General features: G+C 43.6%; 1 protein-coding gene across 1 annotated transcript in view; it reads left to right on the top strand.

The window, feature by feature from the left end:
- slc9a5 (solute carrier family 9 member A5) overlaps window positions 1–22749 on the top strand; it is a 248476-nt gene that overhangs the window by 219287 nt on the left and 6440 nt on the right. The window contains exons 12-15 of the mRNA XM_078211006.1: window positions 2131–2257; window positions 4322–4498; window positions 6502–6574; window positions 14035–14172. Of these exons, the coding sequence (XP_078067132.1) occupies window positions 2131–2257; window positions 4322–4498; window positions 6502–6574; window positions 14035–14172 (515 nt within the window). The remainder of the gene's footprint in view (window positions 1–2130; window positions 2258–4321; window positions 4499–6501; window positions 6575–14034; window positions 14173–22749) is intronic.

The following is a 22749-nucleotide window of genomic DNA, read 5'->3' as shown; positions in this document are numbered from 1 at the left end:
CTGCTATTTATGTGAAGTTGAGACTTAATGTCTAACGTCAACTACAAGCAATATTTGCAGATGGATTTTGTGACTAGTTTTCATGATTTATTGAACCACGTAAATGCAAACAATCTATTTACTACCATCAGATTTTATTGACTATTACTTGTGATGTCTAAGCAATGATTAAAATGCTTAATGTACCATTTCAGGATTCACAAAGAATTAGCCATTAAAAACTACTTTATTCTACAGTTCCCTCTGCACAACTTTATGTAAATGTGATTAATGCAATACTGACCCTTCCACTAATCAGTACATCTGTGGATTATGTGAATTGCCGCACAATGGACACTAAGTGCCAATAGTTAGCATGTTTAAGAGCAATTTTCTGCTGCAGGTTTGTGCACATTAATGTCTCAGTAATTCCCATGGCAGCTAACCAACAGAGGAGAAAATATGGCTGCCATAATCTAACCCACTTCTGCCCTCTTTTCCATCATTAAAGTGACTTTATTAGACATGCCTTCAGTGTGGACATGTTTGACTCATTGTAAAATTCAGCTAAAAACAAAATAGATAAACCATTGTGAATGGGAGATCAAAAGTAATGTTTCTATGTGTTAACAATCCCAGTTGATGTTATAACCGGACGGGTAGATCCCAGAATGGAACCCTGGCTCAAAAGATTGTAATTTGATTTTTGAAAATGTGGAGAAACAGAGTCACAGGACCACTAATTAGTTTTAACAAAAAAAAACATTTTATTAAACATGAGAAGTGGATTACAATACAGTACTCCTTTACTCCCCCTTTAATTCAACAAATACACCCAGATTTTACGATTAACATGGATTACAAAGCACATCTTAAGGTACAATTGTCTCAGTAACACATAGATTGGCCGTGGTCAAATACACTCTCCACTTTGAACCCAAATGAATGTCTGTGGAGTTCTCCTCAGAATTCCCCCAGATGATTGTCACATGGGAGTTTCCAAACTCCACTCCCAAAAAACATGCTTTTAAATCTTCTTTCACAATAATGCTTTCCACCAGCAGTATGCATACCCAAATCTAGTCCAGGTTTTCCAAATTACCCTTTCAAACAAAGCTCCACTTTGAACAACAAATCCAGTGTGCAGGGTTTACAACAGAAGTTCACAAGAACTTCAGAAGTTCTTTTTCTTGACTGCTGTATAAACTGATTACAATTGCTTTAACTCTCAATTCCCACACTCTATTAAAATGGCATAAAACTTTTGATTTAGCCCTGTCCGTTTTCCCACTTTACCTCTGGTTACTGCAACTGTCTCTCACTCTAACCACTTTGCTTCTCCCTTGGATACTCCTGAATAATACCTTGGTCTCTATTCTCTTAACTTCAGCCTTTTTAAAGCATTCTTTATGTCTTAGTTCCATGATTACCTGGTTGTTTGAAAGGTCTGCCTCTTTGCAGCCCCCTTGTCCTGTCCAGCTTCTCCTAGCAGAGTTGAGAGATGTTAACTCCCTGGTGTCCTTCTTCAACTGCAAACAAATTCAGCTAAAAACTAAATTCAAAAGCCTTTCTACCTTACAAGGCCCACAATTGCTAAGCAACCACTGCTACATCTGCCAGCTTCTATTACTCTTCTTGCCGTAACCCTCTCTAAGCACAATAACAACACAGTTGGAATTGAAACCAACACCCACACATACAAACACCTTGCTCCAGCATTAACCTAAGTATAGGTTTTACCCTTCTAGGCATAGAAACATTAAATTAAACCCACTTAAAACTATATCTTATTTCTGATGTTTGCCAATACAAATATAAATCCCTTAAAACTATTTAAATGCCTCAGTAAATTACTTGGGATTAGAGAAATATTGTTTTGTTGAATTTCCATTTAACCTATTTTTTTCTTCTTCTCCTGCTTTTGTATCTCCTTTGGGAGGCTGGATGAGCAAGTCACAGCCTGTTCTGTGATTATTAATGTCTGCTGCATGGCAGTGATCGATCACTATCTGTTGTGGAGTTGCTAGTGGAGTTCAGAATCTTCCAGAGCTGTGGCCAGCTGACTGCTATAATGTTGCATTAAAAATGATGCTAATTAAATAAAGGTGTTGCATTAAATTATAGTGCATGATTTTTGTTTACATGTGTCAGGAGGGAGAGTGGGAGTGCTGTGTGTTTAGATTTACAAGTGATTGACACAGTGAGGAGTGGCAGAGATCGAGAAGACACCGTGATGCATCATGTCTTAAGAGAGAATCTATACAAGCCAAGGAGAAGGGTAAGTTACTTTGATAACCTATACAGGGACCCTGAGAAATAGCAGAGACACACATGTCACTCAGTGTCTTGATTAGTAAATGTGTGGTAATGAACCATGCAGAACAGAAATAGATTGATTTGTCAGCTGTTAGCTGGAGGATGATGAGGCTATCACAGTGGTCCTCAGTGTCCCAAGACTAAAGAAAGAAAAAATAAGGTATGATTTCTTACAGTTACTATTGAAAAGGTCACTCTTAGCATATTTTATGAGGAGAATATTTTTCTGGCTGTGTATTAATGGACATTCTGGCTGGAATTGTGTCAACACAGCAGAGATCCCAACAATGAGCCCTGGAGCCAGGGATCTCTGGCTGCAGGGGGATCTCTGGCTGCATTGTTATGTAAGAGTTTTAACAACACCAGGTTAAAGTCCAACAGGTTTATTTGGTAGCAAATGCCATTAGCTTAAGGAGCGCAGCTCCTTCGTCAGATGGAGTGGAAATCTGCTCTCAAACAGGGCACAGAGACACAAAATCAAGTTACGGAATACTGATTAGAATGCGAATCTCTACAGCCAACCAGGTCTTAGAGATACAGTCAATGTGAGTGGAGACAATGTGAGTCCTCCACTCACATTGTCTGTACCTTTAAGACCTGGTTGGCTGTAGAGATTCGCATTCTAATCAGTATTCTGTAACTTGATTTTGTGTCTCTGTGCCCTGTTTGAAAGCAGATTTCCACACCATCTGACGAAGGAGCAGCGTTCTGAAAGCTAATGGCGTTTGCTACCAAATAAACCTGTTGGACTTTAACCTGGTGTTGTTAAAACTCTTACTGTGTTTACCCCAGTCCAACGCCGGCATCTTTACATCATGCATTGTTTTGGCCATTGACAACAATTCTAATGAGTTGCCAACCTGTCTCCCGTCCCTTTCAAGGATGTGTACCTGCCCCATCAGCTGCTAGCCAATCAGAAGGCTGGCAGCTCAGCAACACCACCAGGAGCAGTGGATAGTCTTGGGATTGCACCTAGCTGAGAGGTCACCAAGGGAGCAGGCTGTCCTTGCAATGGATAAGTGGCATTTGGGAGCACCGGGACTAGTCAGGGAGTGAGGGCAAGGAATCGTTTGCTGCAGCAGTGATCATTGCCATTGGGAGGCCACTCCATAGGTCATAAAGTGGCCGATTAAGAGCCCCATCCCCATGCTGAGTCATGAGGGAGCTAGTCCACCAGGATTCAGCAGATAATCTCCCAACATTGCGGAGGACCCACCCACTGCTGGTAAAATGCTAGTGGCAGCTTGAAGAGGCCTTAATAGTCCAGTGAGGTGGTCAAATTGGTCTCTGGGAAGAACTGCTATCCTCCACCTTCCCCAACACTGGTAAAATGCAAGAGACAAATGCCTTCCCAGTCCTTTTTACAGGCCTTTATAAATTGCTCCCTGAGCCCATCCCGAGAACACTGGCAATTTTCAGTCCACTGTAACAATGTACATGTATCCAAATGTATTAATTCAAAGATGTTACAGGAAAATGTGATAATTGGTTAAATTTAGGACAGAGACTCTTTAATCTTTAGATAACTGAGCTGTCATGATTATAAATGTTTTTGTTTATAATTCTTTCCCCTTTAATTTACTTTCCACCTGGTCACCCATTTACTTCCAATCAAGAGCATGCTGCTGAGTCTCACAAACCCCTCTACAAAATATATTTTCCATTTGACTACCCCTCTTTCCAACATCGGAAATATTTTCTCCTTCCCTTGAGCTGCTCCATGGATTGGGGTTGGGAACAACCTTTTGGGAATCTTGGGCAACACCATAGTGGAGACCCACAGCCTGTGTTAGCAGGCCTTCTATTTTACTGCATAAAATGAAAGAACAAAGCAAATCCCTGTGGTTTTATGGCTCCAGGGTCTAATCAGAGAAATAACACAAGCTGAATCAATTAATAGAGTGTGAAAAAGGAGATTCTGTACTATTAACACGGTTTGACAGTTAATAACATTTTCTATTGTTAGTGCTCTCAATATATACTTGTTGTTTTTATTATGATGAGTGTTGGTTCCATGTTATACCAGTATCAAGGAAGTTATAGCCGGCACTTCATCGCTCAAGGTGAACAAGAAAGGCAAGAAAGAGAAGTTTTCCAACGAAATATGAGAAGTCGTCTTGAGTCATTCAAATCCACCAAGCATAATGTATACTCTTCAAAGATCAAATGCAGGCATAAGAAAGAGCACAAGTGTCAAAAAAGGGTAAGTTCCCTTTCAATTGAACATACCCGAGATTACATTTTAAAACCTTGTAACTTTTTCAGGGTAAAAATTGTTTTCCACACTTGTTGCTGGAGGAAAAATAATCCACTTGAAAGGAAATGAGAGGGGGTTTGACTGTACAATTTTCCCTCTCTGTGAGCCTATTCTCATTCATTTTAATGAGTGGTAAGCTGAAACATGCGTAATAGTGGAATGCTCCAGGCTCAAAGAATGTAAAAGACATGAAACCCTTTTTACATTGCATTTAGTTACGGTTCAATTTTATTTCAGGATAGCTCTTACGGATAACAATACCTTCTACAGAAATGATAAAGCTCCCTCTCTCTATTCCTTCAAATGATGTCATAGAAGTCAAGTCTTTCAATTTATAAAGTAAGGCATTGTCATTCTCCACTGGTGTACCAGCTACTGCTAAAAGTTAGTGACTTCAACTTTACCCTGCACTCTGCTACGGTCTAATCAGTTGTTGTTAGAATGCATATTGTTCTTTGAGTGACTTTTTCTTATGATCCCAAGAACAATCTCAACTGGCAAGCCTCTGTTTCCAAGATCAAAGCAGCCACCGAGTATTTTTGGCACTGACGATAACCTCAGAAGAATTAGTTAACATTTTTGTGCTGCCTGCTTTTAGCCAGAGGCTCTCAGAGCAGTCAGAAAACAGGAAATGCCGGAAATGAACAATAGGTCAGTCGGAAAGATGGAAGGGTTAATCCTTCGTCAGAACTTGCTTAATTCTATAAACTTTGGTCAACTTTGTCAAGGCAGATTGATTTCAAATTTCTTAATTTTGAGCCACTAAGCTGCAGTCTTAATCCAACTGGTTTGACAGAAAACCAATGGGACAATGTGGAGCACTGATTTGCACCTCGTCCGATATTGACTTCAACTGTCAGTAAAACCAGGCAGGATGTTAAACCAGTGATGCACACAATCCCATCAGTTTCCTAATGTGCAAATTAGATTAAAACTAACCTAAAGTCTTGTTTATAGTAATTTAGTTAATATTTAACCAATTGCCTCATTTTATTTTGAATCTTAATGATTTGCATTCCAGTCTTGTTTCCTGAACTGTGCATGGTGTAAGTCAGGTATTCTCCTCTCTCCTTCATCCCATGTGTGATGTGCTCTTAGAAGTAGTGATATCTCACCATTAAAGGCACCAGCTCGAGAGGTTCTACATTTTGATAGGGATATCCAGCACTACCATCTCCACCAACTCCCGCCCCATACTACACAATGCACAAGATATCATTTTGATATTTATTTCCTCCAAGGACAGACAGCACGCACATAAAGATATTTGTTGAGGCGTCCTGCTAACAGGAGAGCTGGTAAGAGACCTGCATTGCCTCTTTTTGGGAAGACCCACTGAACCACAAGTCAGTCAGGCAGTGGCGAGGCCACCAGTGGGCCTTCCTTGAGAATCAAGACCCTGGGGTTGAAGTGTCACCTACCGAGAAGTGCTAGTTTTTTAGAGGCTGGTAGCTCTTCTGTTCAGCAGTGTCACTGAAGAGGACCTGGCTGCTGTCAGAAGAACACCCTGGAATCCTAGGATAGCAGAGGACTGAGGCTATAGGTAAGTAATGGGAGTGGAGCGGTTTGGTTTCATAGCATGGGGGTTACAGAGGGGAGACAGGGAGGTTGGAGATAAGGACAGGTGAGTGGCTCTCAACAGGTCACCCTCTTCCCGATATCCAGTCCCTCGACTAGGGATTGAGGGATTTCCTACAATGTGATAAGTTTCACATGTCATGCATGTCCCATGGCAACAGGCTCGCCTATCGCTGAGTTAATCCCAGCAGCGATGGGTTGAGGCCTTTAAGTGGTCATTAATTGGCCTCACTGATACAATAAAATGATAAGAATTCTACTCCCAATTTTAATGTTATGATTTTGTTTTTGTTTGTGTGTGTGTGTGTGTGTGTGCACGTGTGTATCTTTTTAAAGATGAATTAATTCACTTCTTTATGTGTTTCCAACAGAGAAATGCTGAAGGTATAAATGGTCAAGTACCTAATGATAAATTACAGCGAAATGTTAGTTGGCATGACACAGGTAGGCGTATAATTGATTTAATACTTTTACAAGTTAATGTACAATTTTTCCTTTCTCTGTCTCTTCTGTATAGTTCCCTGAAATCCAAGATATTGTAGAAGCATTTTTCTTAAAACTGCTCGTCATGAGATCAGTGCTTCTTTCATTGACTTTATTTAACCAAAACAGATTAGTTGGCAGAGGGCCTATATAGTTCAATACATCCATACATACTGCTACAGTTAGGAGTCAACAAGGAAAATATTTCAGGGTTTCTTGATGAAAAAATGTGCTGTACTTAAAAATATTTATTCCAACATCCCATTTAAAAAAAGCTTTTTATGGAAAGAAGCCCAGGGCTATCTCTGCAGCAGCGGCCTTTTAGATATATTATGAAAGCTCTGTTGGATCCATGACTCGATAAGGTCAATCTCTACCCATAGGGTAACTGAAAGCCTGGAGGGCAGTTGAACTCTGCATTAACCTATACATCTTTAGGATCTCTGGGAGACCCTGAGAGTAAACCTGCAATTTTATATTTGAAGTTTGTTAAGGCCCAAGGATTAACAAAGGCCGGTTCTTTCCACTACTCTTTCCCCCCCCTCCCACTCCCGCCCGTGGCGTGTTTTCCAGCAGTGGAGGTGGCTGGCTATTGGCCGCCAGTGGGATCTTCCGGTCCCGCCAATGTCTACGGCGTTTTGTATGGCACACCCGCCCTGCCACTGGCGAATCTGCCACTCGGGGCGGAGGGGGTTAATCTTCGGTGGGATGGTAGATCCCGCCGACAAGAAGGGCTGGAAATTCCTCCTGTAGTCTTTATTTTACAATGCATAAAAGCCTGATGAACTGCTTTCTTTGGGAAGATTTATGAGTTTAAACTGACCATCCTCCCACTTGAAAGAGATTGTTGCCTATTAATGCTATGTCTTCAACTGATGCATACAAAAGGCATCTTTATATTTTTGCTCACAGTAGGATATGCAGAAAAAACTCTTCCTAATTTCCAATGTACAAGAAATTTGCACTTAGCAAATTGTGTTCTCATGTAATATCCCATTTTTAAGAGTAGGCATCACTTTACAAAATTATTAAACAATCTGAAGATACAGAAGCTTTTTCACCTAACATAAAATTGTCTGCAAATCTGAAGCAAATGATTAAGATAATGGGCTGGTCTACCCAACCCCCCCTACCCACCCCACAGACACAGGACACTCCCCCACATGCCGCCAATTGCCCCCGTGCCAGTCCCCCCCCCCCCACCCCCCCCCCCCCCCCCCCCCCCCCCACAGATATCGCCAATCACCCCTCCCCCGGCAGAGTACCCTCCCTCCCACCCTGAGAGTTCACTCTCCCCTATCCCACGATCATCACCCTGGCAGAGTTCCCCACTTCCCCCCCACTCCAGCAGAGCTCCCCACTTTCCTTCCACCCTGGCAGAGCTCTCTCCTTCCCTCACCCGGCAGAGTTCCGCCCCTTCCCTCATAACCGCAGCAGAGTTCACCTCTTCCTCCACCCCCACCCCTCCCTCCCCGTGCCGCAGAGTTTCCATTGGCTCCCCCATCATAGCTCCACCCCACAGGTTCCACTCCTTGGCATAGCCCTGGCACAGTTATGGTGCCCAGTGGGCAGTGCCAGGGTGTCCAGTGGGTAATGCCAGGGTGCCGTGTGTGCACTGCCAGGCAGGCACTGCCCCATGGGTACTGTCCGGCCATGCCCCTGACCACCCAGGGGGCTTCAATGGCCTCCAATCCCGCTGTGAGTCCACCATGTCTGGTATCCACTTGTGGAGATCAGCAGTGATTCTTGCCGAGGAGAACCTTGACCAGCGAGGTGGTTAAGATAAATGAACCGGACGATACCGGTTCTCGTTAAGCATGTCATTAATATTTAAATCGACTTTGCACCCCTTTTTTGACGCGAAGCCAATTTCGCCGGCAAAACATGGCCTGTACAATCAGGGGAAGTGAAAAACTGGGTGCGTTTCTCATTTTCACCTCCCACCTGGGTCTTACCACCATGAAAGTCATAAGATCGCACCCAAGAAGGATGTGGAGGCTTTAGAGAGAGTGCAGAGGAGGGTTTACCAGGATGTTTCCTGGTATGGAAGGGCTTAGTTATGAGGGAGTTTGGGTAAACTGGGGTTGTTCTCACTGGAAAGACGGAGGATGAGGGGTGACCTAATAGAGGTGTATAAAATTATGAAAGGCATAGATAGGGTGATGGTGGGAAGCTTTTTCCCAGGTCGGTGGTGACATTCACGAGGGGTTGTAGGTTCAAGGTGAGGGGGGGGGGGGGGGGGGAGGTTTAACACGGATATCAGAAGGACGTATTTTACACAGAGGGTAGTGGGGGCCTGGAATGCGCTGCCGGGCGAGGTGGAGGCGGACACACTGGGAACGTTTAAGACTTATCTAGATAGCCACATGAACGGAGTGGGAATGGAGGGATACAAAAGAATGGTCTAGTTTGGACCAGGGAGCGGCGCGGGCTTGGAGGGCCGAAGGGCCTGATCCTGTGCTGTATTGTTCTTTGTTCCTTGTTCAATGTCAGAGACACTGCAGTAGAGCTGCTGCACACATGTCACTTTGTTCCATTTCTGTATGTCATGTTCTTGCCTTCAGTTCTGTAAATAAAGGAAGGACACAACAATGACCATGAGTTCTTCTGACAGAGTAACTGTCCAATCATAACCAGTTCTTAAGTTTTTGCTCCAGAAATCACAGATTGTTTCTGGGTCGAACCATGGATCACAGTGTGTAAGTTGACCTGACATGTAAGACAACATGGCCCTATGATGTTTCTGCATATACTTAGCATATGAGTGGATTCACCTTTTCAGCCACTACATGCTATATTTACATTCGAATCAGCCTCAATTTTTCACCCTACAAATGCATGTTTTGCTTACCTTATAACTGGGCTTAAAGGATCAAGCAGGCAACACGGGTTGTATTGTGAAGATGTGTGGGAATTTAAGACAGGCCGGCATAGTGAAGACCACATGTTGTGAACAACAAAGAGAAATGAGGCTTCCAACAAAACAAATGAATTGCGAAACTGGTTTCAAGCTGAACTGTGTAATATTCGCTAACTCATCAAATATCTGTACGGCAGCAAGGGAATTTAGTGTGAGTGAAAATCTGGTGCGACAATAGAAGAAGGAGGTCTGCCCTGAAGAAGATTCCCAAGTCCAAATGTGGCATGAGAATAGGGAGCAGGCACTGGCCTGTATTGGAATGGATCCTGAAAGGTCATCAGAATTGATGCAAGAAATGCAGTGCTTATATCCACACTTAAGTGGATCAGACCAAACCCTCAGATTTTGGAGCAACAGATTATTGGTGTAGCCACGTTATGGAACAAAAATGCCAAATGTTGCAGCAGAGGACCAAGGCCGCTCAGAGACTACCAAAAGATCTTGATGCTGGGTGAAATCTTACCAAAAAAATGGCAGAGTATTGGTTCCAGCAAGAAAAACAGTGTGCTTCTGTCCAGAGAAACAGACTGGTTTTCTTTCCAGGTCTTACGACACATCGTCAGAAAAACAAGTGGGTGTGTTTCACACTGTCATGTAGAAGGGTGGGGCTGCAACACCCCGGCAAAGCCCAGCTGCGCTGAGAGCCAGGGCACCCCAATCAGACCAAACAATATACTTCATCCCACCCCACCACCGAGGTTTCAGGGGCTCCCTCCCAACACTGCTGGCAGAGCTGGCATTCACTCCAGATGATCAGAGTCGGCATCTGTCCCCCCTCCTGTGATCAGAATTGACACCTCTCCTCCCCTCCCCCAAATCCCATCAATGCCAGCTCTCCCAACCAAATAGTCAATACAAGCATCTGTTCTGATGCCCTTCCGCCTGAACATCAGATCTCTTCCCCCCCCAACCCCCTCACCCAAACAGCCATCGCAAGCACCCCAACTTCCCCCCCAAATGTCAGACACCTTTGCCGCAACCCACTCGCCCACACAGCTATTGCCAGCATCCCCAGCTCCCACATCTGTCCCCCTCACCACCACAAACAAATGATTCCCCCCTCCTCCATGAGACTCCCACTGGGGTCCACCCTGGCATTGCCTCCTGGCACAGGTTGTTGACATTGCCAGGTTGGTACCATGCCAACCTGACAATGCCAACCTGTGCCAGGAGGAATTTCCAGAGCACGGCCTGGTCATGACCCTCTCCCCCAGAATGTCTGGGTGAACCTGTCATAAACCATGTCGTTATGACGTCACATCGGCAAGGTTTCAAAATATGCCTCAGGATCAATATATGGTGAGGAGCGTCTTTAGTAACATGTTAATGTATTCAAATGTAATGAAATAAAGTTCACACCCATTGTGAACATGAATTTGATTACGTCACCAGCGAGGAGTGGCGCAAATCACAATTTTGTCAAAATTCACGACTTACGGGTTTCGCCAAATCTTGAGCTCCTGTTGCCATTCCCGTAGATGGCGAGTATGGGCTGAAGATCACCCCCATCAAAATGACCGGTTTCCAGTGATTCATCATCAAAAACACAAGTACCCATTATGACACATTGGCAATGTGTCTGAAACATCCATGAACTTTGATATACTTAGCTACTGAGCTGTGGAGTGGAAAGGTTCAGAAACAGATCTAGTAAACACCAGAGGACAAACGACAATATTTACAGTATTTGCAAGCCCACAGGTGCAACGGAACAATATTAAAGCCTATGGTAATGTTCAAGCATAAAACCATGTAAAAGATCAAGTGCCCTGCAACAGGAATTTTTGTGCATGTCCATGACAACGATTGGATAGATGAGAATGAAGCGAAGTCGTGGATTGATAATGTGTGGAATGTAGGCATCCTGGTGGCATATATAAAGAATGCAGATTATTACTGTGGGACATGTTCAGATCTCATATAAGCGATATGATTTGGGGGTGCCAATGAAGAAATAGCACCCACATTACAGTTGTACCAGGGAGTCTGTTTAGATATGTGCCTCAACAAGCCATTTAGGGTCATATTCACACCCAATGAAATAAGAATATAGTTGACAGAGAAAGAACCTTCAAGAGCTGGAAATCTATGCATGCTTGATATCATGTGATTTCACCATCAAATCGTGAGATGCTGTTAGTGCACAAACTGTCATCAGATCATTCAAAAAATGCAGAATATTTATTTGATGGACGGAGATGGGTAATGGTTTTTTTGGGAGGGATGATTCTGAAACAAAAAATGCCAAATTTATCTCGAGTGGGATCCCCATGATGATGCCACAATCAAAGTAACTCAGAATCAATTAATTCTTTGCACGAAGCAGTGAATTTGGTAAGTTTTAAAATACTTTCATTGTGGTTAGTTATCCTTGTACAATTATTTATTCAATAAACTATGCCACATTAATTTAGTATGAATTACCAGTGTTTTATTTTCATATTTCAAAATGGCGACCCACACCAGTGGTTCACATGTTATACCTGGTGTGTAAGTTGACTCCATTTTCAGAATAATTTTTGGAGGCTTCAATGGTCGACTAATGCGCTGTTATCCATGGTACCTCTGTCATCCTGAAGTTTAATAGAGTCATTTTTATGATATCACAAGCTAACAGCAGTAGAAATTAGGAATGCTTTCCCCTTAATTAATTCATTCAGAAGGATCCTACAATCCGTCCAACGTTCATGCTAAGAGGCATGCTCAAATGTTGGAAATGCACCACTGGAATCAATTGAGATGGGTTAGATATTCTGAAGTTGTGCTTATTCATCTCTGAGAAGGAAAAACTTGCAGAGTAACCCCTCAGAAGGGTTACATTAATGGGGCAAATTGTAAACTGGTACAGTGATCCCAGCTGTAAACACCTGACTAGCACCCAGGTGCAGAAGGGACTTCAAGTCTTGGTTGTTTACTTTCAGATAAAACTTATGCAAAAATGTTAGAAAAGTAAACTTGGTTTTAAAAGAATCTTAAGAGTGTTAGTTTTACCTTTTGCTATCACAAGATAAATGCAATATGGATGAGGAATACTTTCCATTTAGTTAATTCATCCAGAAGGATCCTATAATTCATTCACTGTTCCATCATTTTTTTGTTAAGTAATTGCAGAATCTTTGCTATTTCTTGTCCATCCCACACACTGTTCATTCTTTGTGTAATGAACTTCCTGACAACAGTCCTCAATTTGTCTGTTACTAAATTGCCCCAATGTTCTCTTTTTTGACATCTTCGACATGCTACACTGTATTTCACTTTGATGTTGGATTGCCTTGTGATCTTGATGTTTTTTCCCAGTTGCACTGGCTATAACTAACTGTCAGAAGAAGCCATTGCTGGGAACACAGTTATTGCCAGTATGCATCACTTCTATGTTTCATCTATAAAACCTAAGACATTTTAACAACTTGGATTTATAGTGACTCTCACTCAACAGTTAATGAAGCCTGCCGGAGGAGATGGTGTAATAAATGTAAATTACCCAAACTGTTGCTTATGTGGCCGCGATCCTTATGAACACACATGGTAAAAAAAAATCAGGCAGCACAAGGTGGTGTTATGCGATGATAGGATGACTATTCACAACAAAAGATGACTCCTTCAATATTGATTGCAGTATTCAACTCCAGCACAATTCCAGTACTTTAAAATATGCCAATTATCAGCAGAAAATGTAGTTTTGACATTTGAACATCAGTTGTAAATTTGTCTAATTTGAAGTAAGGTTAGAAGGGACAAGAGAGCTATTGGTGGTGTTAAAGAAAAGGAGTAAATTGTGGCCTGGAACTCTATAGTGGACATGCCATGAGGGCACAGCAAATGGAATCATGCAATGAAAACAACAGGAGCCCATTAAGTACAAGAAAGGAAATCAGAACTGGTAGAAGCAAAATTCGGGAATCTGGCTCTTGGTGATATTTAGTACTGCTACAAACTGCAAGTTCTTCTTTCATCTTCAAATTGTTTGCAATGGCAAAAGGATCATAAGAGTTGAATATTATTGTTTTTCCAAATTTCCTCCTCCTCCCGCAAGCACTACAGTTCCGCTGCTCAAGCCAATTCCTCTCACTAATTCTTGCAGAGATCAGTTAACTCTATAGGTGGGATTTTACGGCCTCGGTTGAGCGAGACCAGAAAATCCCATCTGAAGTCAACGGACATTTCTGTTGTCTGCCCCTGGGCCGCTCCAATTCTGTGGCAGACAGGGCGGTAGAATTCCGGCGAATATGTCACATCTGGCAGCTCCCTGATCTTAGATCTAGAGTGGATGATATATTTGCCCACTGAGCCATACAAGAGACTGAGCAATAGTGAAATAACTGAGATAATGTTTTCGTCAAACATGAAGTGGCTAAGGTCATCTATTTGTAAAATTTACTTTAAAAATTCTCATCTTCAATCAGTTACATGAGTGTGAGTAATTGGATTTTATATTCCTCATTGTTTAAAACTAATATACAGGCCATTGGAGCCACTAAACCTTTCTTTCTACTGCTCCTAGTTCCGGTTTTTATCGAAGTTGACTCAGAAGATGAGGAAAAGGATAAATCTACAAAGGTGAGAGAACAGGAGGATGACGAGGGCATCACCTTTATGGCAAGAGCAGCAAATGAGAACCTCCAAGAAAGAAAATTTTCAGGTACAATTTTGGATTTGCAAAGTAAATTAGACAGTTAGGTCCAGATACTTATGGGGAGGCAGGGAATGTGCCCGGGAAACTGCTGAAGAATTCAGCTCGGACTGGGGAGGTGGAGCCCCTGTTAAACTTGCCATCAGGGCCTCATTGCCATTTTCTTATTCTATTTAATGCCCAGCCAAATTTACAACCTGGTTGGTAACAGGGAGGTAAAGCAGAAGCAGGAGGCTGCAACCAGGTCCTTTGGGGACAGCCTTCAGCAATCAGGAAGGGGAAGTTCACCAATCCAGGCTGGGCTGGGAGTGCCAAGCAGATTGGAAAATGCAGCAGGTGGGAGGAAAAAAAGACCTTGTTTAACAGAAAGGAAACCGAAGGCTTCCTTGAGCTGAGGGAAACACCCCTGCTCCCCCTCCATGGCTCACAAGAGCCACTGGAAAAGGCATTTACCTATGGAGCCAACTGCTCCTGCCTTTCTTTCACTGCCAGGTTTCCTGTTCCCTGGGAAATCCACAAATTTTAAATTGCGTTTCCAATTGTACGGTGGGACTCAGTTTAAATAGGTTCATGAAATAACCCACCTCCCTGCACGGCATGGCACTCAAATGCCACAATACTCATCACCATATAAATGTGGCAGGTGCATGCATGTGCATGGCGATTTGTGGGTGCATTCCCCATTATTATGTCTTTACTTTCTCCTACTCTGCTACCCTCTCTTGCCCCTTGTAATGGTGTAACACCAAGATGATACTGTTAGTAAGCATAGTTCTCCTGCTGATAATGAATTAAAGAACTAACTTTGCAAGAAATAGGAATAAGGAGAATTATGTTATGTATCCACATTTGAGCATCTAGATGAGCTTCATGTATACTAGTTACTGCATCAGTAACTGAAAACATTTCCTCACTATGAGAGAATCAATGACAATTTCATTGAGCAATTCATAGAATCCTTACAGTACAGAAGGAGGCCATTCGGCCCATTGAGCCTGCAACGATTCTCAGAATGTGCATCATGCCCAGGCCCACCCCCCCTGCCCTATCCCTGTAACCCTGAGCATTTACCATGGCTAATCCACCTAACCTACACATCTTTGGACTGTCGGAGGAAACCAGAGCACCTAGAGGAAACCCACGCAGACATGGGGTAAACGTGCAAACTCCACACAGACGGTAACCCAAAGCCAGAATCAAACCTGAGTCCCTGGCACTCTGAGGCAGCAGTGCTAACCACTGTGCCGCTCATATTCATATGTGTTATTCATATGTCTGCAAGGATTTTCTTGCCCCATTGATAATATTTTAAACCTTCCCCCGTGGGGAAGGATTGGAGATATCTCTAGCTGCACTAGATCCAAAATAAACACGATGATTTTGTTACACAAACATACTGAAAAGGTCTTCATCAGGGTCTCTTTTAGAATAGTCCTGTTTGCAACATAAGTACTTCAGGGTTGACGTCAGTAACGCCTGCTCCTGTGTTCCATTCTCAGATATGTAAATAGTGATTCTTATTTTTGATGTTTTGAGATGTCAATTGTCTCTCACCATTTCTTGGTGATGTTTCAAAAAAGTCTTCGTGTTTGAGGTTGAACCACAGGATCCATGAACAGAACTTGGAAACATTGTGGCAGGCTTTCCTCACATTTCACAATTAATTTCCCTCATTAAGCTGCATGGAGTGCTGATTTCCCGATGGTGGAAACTAAATACGGTGCTAGTTGCCAGGTTTTCGAATTGTGAAAGCAGCAGTAAATGACTTTCAAAAACTTCCAATTCTCCTATTTGTCACTGTGACCATTTAGAACTGGATATGGACCTTAAAGAAGCCTAGCCAAAGGTAATTACCAACCTTGCATTTAAATTATACCTTTGGTTATCTCTGCACCTAGGAGCAACGACTTACACTGTGGATTTACAGTGAGTCTCTCAAAAGCTATGTTCTTGTACCTCTGTTTATCGTTACCGTCAATTTAGTCTTGCAACATTTGTTTTAATTTGGATTGAAAAATAAACAGTCTCACATGTTGCGTGCCTTTTTGTTTCCGGTATTGTCAAGATCTTTTGAGGATAACTCAGTCTTGTTTCAGTCATTAGCCACACCAGTGAAGGCATAGAATCGGAGGTTTTCAAGAAGGAGCCCCCTTGGAAATTTCAGAATGATGAACCCATACTGTCACAGAGCGCTCAGCTAGTGCGACCTGGTCTCATTCATCTCCACAAGATCAGAAGTAATTCAACAGACTCGCAGTTGTCCATCGAAATAAGAGAGCAGCATCAGCAAACACACCAACAGTAAATAATGCAATTATCGATTATTTCCTTCTACTATGGGTCAATTATCTTCATCTCCTTTTTCCTTCAATCTGGAGCTCTTCTGCTTCTGTCCTTCAACTATCTCTGTGGAGCATCAAAGACTTGATATGTTCTAAGACATAATATGCAACACCCTGAGTTAGTATCAACTTTAAAAACATAGCATATTTTACCATTTTATTTCTACCTGACTTTTTTAAAATCAAGGTATTGAATGAGGGGTAACCTTACTGAGGTGTATAAAATCATGAGGAGCATAGATAGGATGAACGCACATAATACTTTTCCCAGGGTAGGGGAATTAAAAACTGGAGGGCATAGGTTTAAGGTGAGAGGGGAAAGATTTAAAAGGGACCTAAGAGGCAATTTCACACCACGCAGAGGGTGGTGCATATATGGAATGAGCTGCCAGAGAAAGTGGTTGAGGCAGGTACAACAGCAATATTTAAAAAAGCATTTGGATAAGTACATGGATGGGAAATGATTGGAGGGATATGGGCCAAACGCAGGCAATTGGGACGAGCTGGGAGGGCAGCATGGACCAGTTGGGCCGAAGAGTCTGTTTCCGTGCTGTATTGCTCTACGACTCCCGTCCCGCCCACCACGGAAATTGTAGCGGGCGGTACATGGACCATGCAAAGGTCCATTGACCTCGGACAGGATTTTCTGGCCTTAGACTCTATAATGAAAAGTTCACATTGAACTTTAAGAACACGTTAAATTGGAGACTATACATTTGGGTTCCTGAAATATCCTGCTAGTGGTGTAAGAGTTGTCAACAAGAAATTATTATGTTCACTACAAGTTATCCTTACTGAAATGAAGATTTTCCTGGACTTGCCAATGTTTCACACACTGACCTAGTAGAAAGTATATACAACCTTTCATTGAGCATTTGACAAACAGCTGTGTTTTAAATACAATGGGTTTTATTAATAGACTAAGGTGAGAGTTACATAGCCACATCTGGACTAATGTGAACTATTTTTGGGTGCATATTGGCACAAAAAGTAGCAATATAATTTGGATGTTGGATTCCAAACTGGCACCAAAGTGCACTCAGGCCAATTGGTGTGCGATCCCTTGTAGGAGGCCAGCTCACACTGAGTTGAGTTCAAACCAGCTGCACAACTGCAGTCCTGTTTGAAGTTGCAATGTGGAAGTGAAAAGCTTATCATTTGTAATGACCTTAATGTAGAACTGGAGCCAGAGTGCACGCATTTGCATATGCTTCGAAACCTCCTGGGCCAGTGAGAATATTTCCTCTCCAATGTTATGCTGCTCCAAGGAATGAAACACTGCCATGGCCAGAGATACTCATGCCAATTTTACAGGATCAGATGCAAGCTGCAGCAGGTAGTTGCTCAGTGGTATTCAGGGGAAAGAAGAATTGTGCCAGTTGGAAAAGAGAGGATGAACCACGGGAGGGTGTGTGGATGAAGGGTTGAGATTGGGGAATGGAGAAGGAACCTGACTGGGCATGAGGGGCAAGAAGTGAAAGAAAGAAGAGTGGAATATGCTGACATGAGCTGAGGATAGTTAGGGGGGGTTAAAGTGCCAGCATGACCTTGAGAGAAAAGTGACAGTATGAACTGATGATGTGGAGATGCCAGCGTTGGGGTGGGCACAGTAAGAAGTCTCACAACACCAGGTTAAAGTCCAACAGGTTTATTTGGTATCGCGAGCTTTCGGAGCACTGCCTCTCCATCAGGAGCCACTCACCTGATGAAGGAGCAGCGCTCCAAAAGCTCGTGATACCAAATAAACCTGTTGGACTTTAACCTAGTGTTGTGAGACTTCTTAGTATGAACTGAGTGATCACTGTGCTGGGTACCATACCTAGAGGGTTGCCAGTACTCTGATAATTTCATCCGCCTATAAAGCAGCAGACAACGAAGCCTTGAAGATGAAGTCAGCACAAGGGATGGTTGCAGGAAGACCCTGAGTGATCCCATGTTCAGTGATGCCTCCCTGCAGATTCTCCTCTAAGTTGCTTGGGCAAGAATGGAGGTCCTCTTCCCTTGGGACAGGAGGAGGAGACTGGCCCAGTAGACTGAGCAAGATAACCAAGACTGCATAGGAGGCCAGCAGTCAGGGAGTCATCCCTTGAATCTGGCAGCAGTGTCACAAGAGCAAAATGACCATATGCTTTCTGTCAAGGTGACTACACCACATTGCTTAACCCACAGCATTACAAGATACTTGATGCGAGTATGAGACTGGTAGAAAAGGCATGCCCACCAAGTCACTGGCAATAACGATGCAGCAGTATTTCCTGTCAAAGGTGCCAGTCTCTCTGTGGGGGATCCTGGTCCATCAGAGTTGACTCCTGCTACTGAGTGGCATGCAGAGTACATCATCATGGAGGACCAGGCTACCTGTACTATAGATGACCCACATGGAGAACCATATCCAGCAGTTCGCTCAGTGAATACCACAAATATGTGCATGCAATGGTCACCTTCAAAGGCTTTGTGGAGAAATGGCTGGGAATTTGGGCAAGGTGCCTGAGCGCACCCCCAGGTTCCCCAGACTCCTCAAGGAAGCAGAGAGGGGCAAGTGTGCCCTGAAAGGGCAAAGGAGTGATAGCCTGATGTAACTGGGACCCACTCTCATCGTTCTCCTGGCATATTCAGTGGATCCTCAGTCCCCCTGTTAATGACACCAGTCCCTCTCGAGACTGTAATGACCAAGATGGCTCCTGCACTTGCACAGGAGGTTCTCAATAAGCCGGGGTGTTCCAGGCTTCAGGCAGCCAGGGGACAACTGCCCACGTCCTGCAAAGCCACAGTTTAGCATAGTCAGCAGCCTGTCTCTGCTGACAATGGAGGGAGACCACCATGTAGAAGGATGTATAAGAAATTTAAGGACAACATCTGGCTGCATTTGGGATTCATAGGTTTATATTAATGCATAGTGCTTTGCAATCTCTTTTGTTCACTAATAAATGTGGAATGCTGCAAGGCAAGATGTCTCATTCCATTTCTTGTGGACTGCTCGGCCTTCAAACGTGCATTGTGAAGGACTGCGTGAGGCCATTGTATTTCCTATGCTGCAGTCTAATTCCTACTGAGTGCAGATAATGGTAATAGCAATAAAATAAATTGCACAGAATTGCAAAAAGTTGTAGCTTTATTGAGTTATCTGGATCTGTCCTTAAGGATCATCTGAAACACTTCTGTATTAGTGCATCTCAAGATTCATATCTCACTGTGCTTGTAGTTCGTGGGATTCTTTATCTTGCAACACCAAGTCAGCATCTGCTTCCCTAATCTCGCTGTTGGAGGAGGCAGTGCACTCCACAACATTCTCAATGTTCAAAGCATCTCCCTCTGTGGTATCAGGTGGTACAGAGTACAGCACACCACAAAATGCAATATTCTTATTGGGGCATTCGGAAGGACTCTGCATCTAGGCATCTGAGCTATCTTTCCAGAAGCTCAGTGGTTTGCTTAATGGTCGCTTGAGTTGTTCATGATGCAGTCTGCGTCCACATACATCAAGACCTGGTCAAATTTCCAGCTTGAGCTGATTGTGGCAAGTTACATTTGTGCCAAACAAGTGCCAGGCAAGGACCATCTCCAACCAGGGAGAATTCATCCATCTCCCCTTGAAATTCAGCAGCATTACCATTGCTGAATCCCCCACTATCAAAACGCTGGAGGTTATTATTGACCAAAAACTGAACTGGATTATCTATATAAATATTCTGGCTAAAAGAACAGGTCAGAGGTTAGAAATTCTGTGGCAGATAACTCACCTCCTGACTCCCCAAAGCCTGTCCACCATCTACATGCACAAGTCAGGAGTGTGATGAAATTCACCCCATTTGCTACATGAGTGCAGCTCCAACAACAGTCAAGAAGCTCAACATCATTCAGGACAAAACAGCCTGCTTGATTGGCACCCCATCCACCACCTTCATAATTCACTTCCTCCACCACCAATGCACTTTGAGCAGCAGTGTGTACCGTATACAAGATACACTGCAACAACCCACCAAGGCACCTTCAACAGCACATTCCAAACCCATGACCTCTAACACCAAGATGAACAAGGAATGCTACATGGAAATACCACCACTTGCAAGCTCCCCTCCAAGCCATGCATTATCCTTCGCTGTCACTAGGTCAACATCTTGGAACTCATTTCCCACTGTGTATGTACTGGCACCACACAGACTGCAGTGGCTCACCATCATCTTCTCCAGGGCAATTAGGGATGGGCAATAAATACTGGCCTAGCTAGTGATGTTCACATTCCGTGAAAGAATAAAGGGAAAAGTGGCTTTGTATCTCTCCTCTGTAGCAATGCTAGGATTCCTCACAACATTTGTAGCCACATCTTCAGTGGGAAGCCCTTGTCACTCAGCATCTCTCCTTGAAGTACACTGGAGACCTGAAATGTTCTGGCACTGGGACTGCCTTAGTATGAGGGCATCATGGCTGCTTCCCAGGAACCATGTATACACCTGAAAGAACCAGATCAGTTGGATATTAAGTGAATGGAAATTCTCCCTGTTGAGGGAGGCCACTGGCTGGTCTGTAGGATCCTTGATGGCCACATGTGTGTAGTTGTTGACACCTTGCCTGTATCAGAATCAAAAATAGTTTTGAATGCTCTCCCAGCCGGACCATCTGGATCAGCACGTATTGGCTGGCTTCCTTAAACATATTAAGAAGTCTCACAACACCAGGTTAAAGTCCAACAGGTTTATTTGGTAGCAAAAGCCACTAGCTTTCAGAGTGCTGCTCCTTCGTCAGGTAAGTGGGAGTTCTGTTCACAAACAGGGCATATAAAGACACAAACTCAATTTACAAAATAATGGTTGGAATGCAAATCTTTCCAGGTAATCAAGTCTTAAAGGTACAGACGATGTGAGTGGAGAGAGGGTTAAGCATCGGTTAAAGAGATGTGTATTGTCTCCAGCCGGGACAGTTAGTGAGATTTTGCAAGTCCAGGCAAGTTGTGGGGGTTACAGATAGTGTGACATGAACCCAAGATCCCGGTTAATGGTTCCTCATGTGTGCGGAACTTGGCTATCAGTCTCTGCTCAGCGACTCTGCGCTGTCGTGTGTCGTGAAGGCCACCTTGGAGAATGTTTACCCGAAGATCAGAGGCCGAATGCCCGTGACCGCCGAAGTGTTCCCCCACAGGAAGAGAACACTCTTGCCTGGTGATTGTCGAGCAGTGTTCATTCATCCGTTGTCGTAGTGTCTGCATGGTCTCCCCAATGTACCATGCCTCGGGACATCCTTTCCTGCAGCGTATCAGGTAGAAAACGTTGGCCGAGTTGCAAGTGTATGTACCATGTACCTGGTGGATGGTGTTCTCACGTGAGATGATGGCATCTGCGTCGATGATCCGGCATGTCTTGCAGAAGTTGCTGTGGCAGGGTTGTGTGGTGTCGTGGTTACTGTTCTCCTGAAGGCTGGGTAGTTTGCTGCAAGCTACTGGTACTACGGTACATACTCTTGCAAATCTCACTAACTGTCCTGGCTGGAGACAATACACATCTCTTCAGCCTGTATTTAACCCTCTCTCCACTCACATTGTCTGTACCTTTAAGACTTGATTACCTGGAAAGACTCGCATTCCAACCATTATTTTGTAAATTGAGTTTGTGTCTTTATATGACCTGTTTGTGAACAGAACTCCCACTCACCTGACGAAGGAGCAGCACTCCGAAAGCTAGTGGCTTTTGCTACCAAATAAACCTGTTGGACTTTAACCTGTTGTTGTGAGACTTCTTACTGTGTTTACCCCAGTCCAACGCCGGCATCTCCACATCATTTCTTAAACATGACATTGGTGACTGTCTTGAAGCAGTAAAGAGGTGTAGAAATTCAGCATTACAGTGGCTCTCAGTGCCACATGCATAGATGGCAACCACTTCCCATAGGGCTCAGCTCATCCTCTATCATGGCATACAGATCTGTGACGGTCTCCCTTGAGAGGCACCTTCATCGATGATGCTGCTGCTCCGACATTTGCAGAAAGCTGAGCCTCTGATAGTATCCCCTCTCTGACGGGAAACTGCGCACATGAGGCTGGTTGTGTGCCTTTCTGCAAGTTCCTCCTACATTCCTCCCTGAGGTTTCTGAATGCCCTTAACCTGTGGTTGTAACTCTCTTCCTATCTGGTGGTCCCAAAGCCTGAATGAATGAGGCCAAGGGCAAGTAACTGCACTCAGTTTCCAGGGATCACATCCCACTGCTCTATTGAAACTTCTGCACGGAAGCAGAATGCCCCTGATGTGTTGGC

This window comes from Mustelus asterias, chromosome 4 (genome assembly GCF_964213995.1).
Source record: "Mustelus asterias chromosome 4, sMusAst1.hap1.1, whole genome shotgun sequence".
In the NCBI taxonomy this organism is placed as follows: Eukaryota; Metazoa; Chordata; class Chondrichthyes; order Carcharhiniformes; family Triakidae; genus Mustelus; species Mustelus asterias.
The sequence above is the reverse complement of the archived record's forward strand: the minus strand, read 5'-3'. Positions and strand labels throughout refer to the sequence as shown.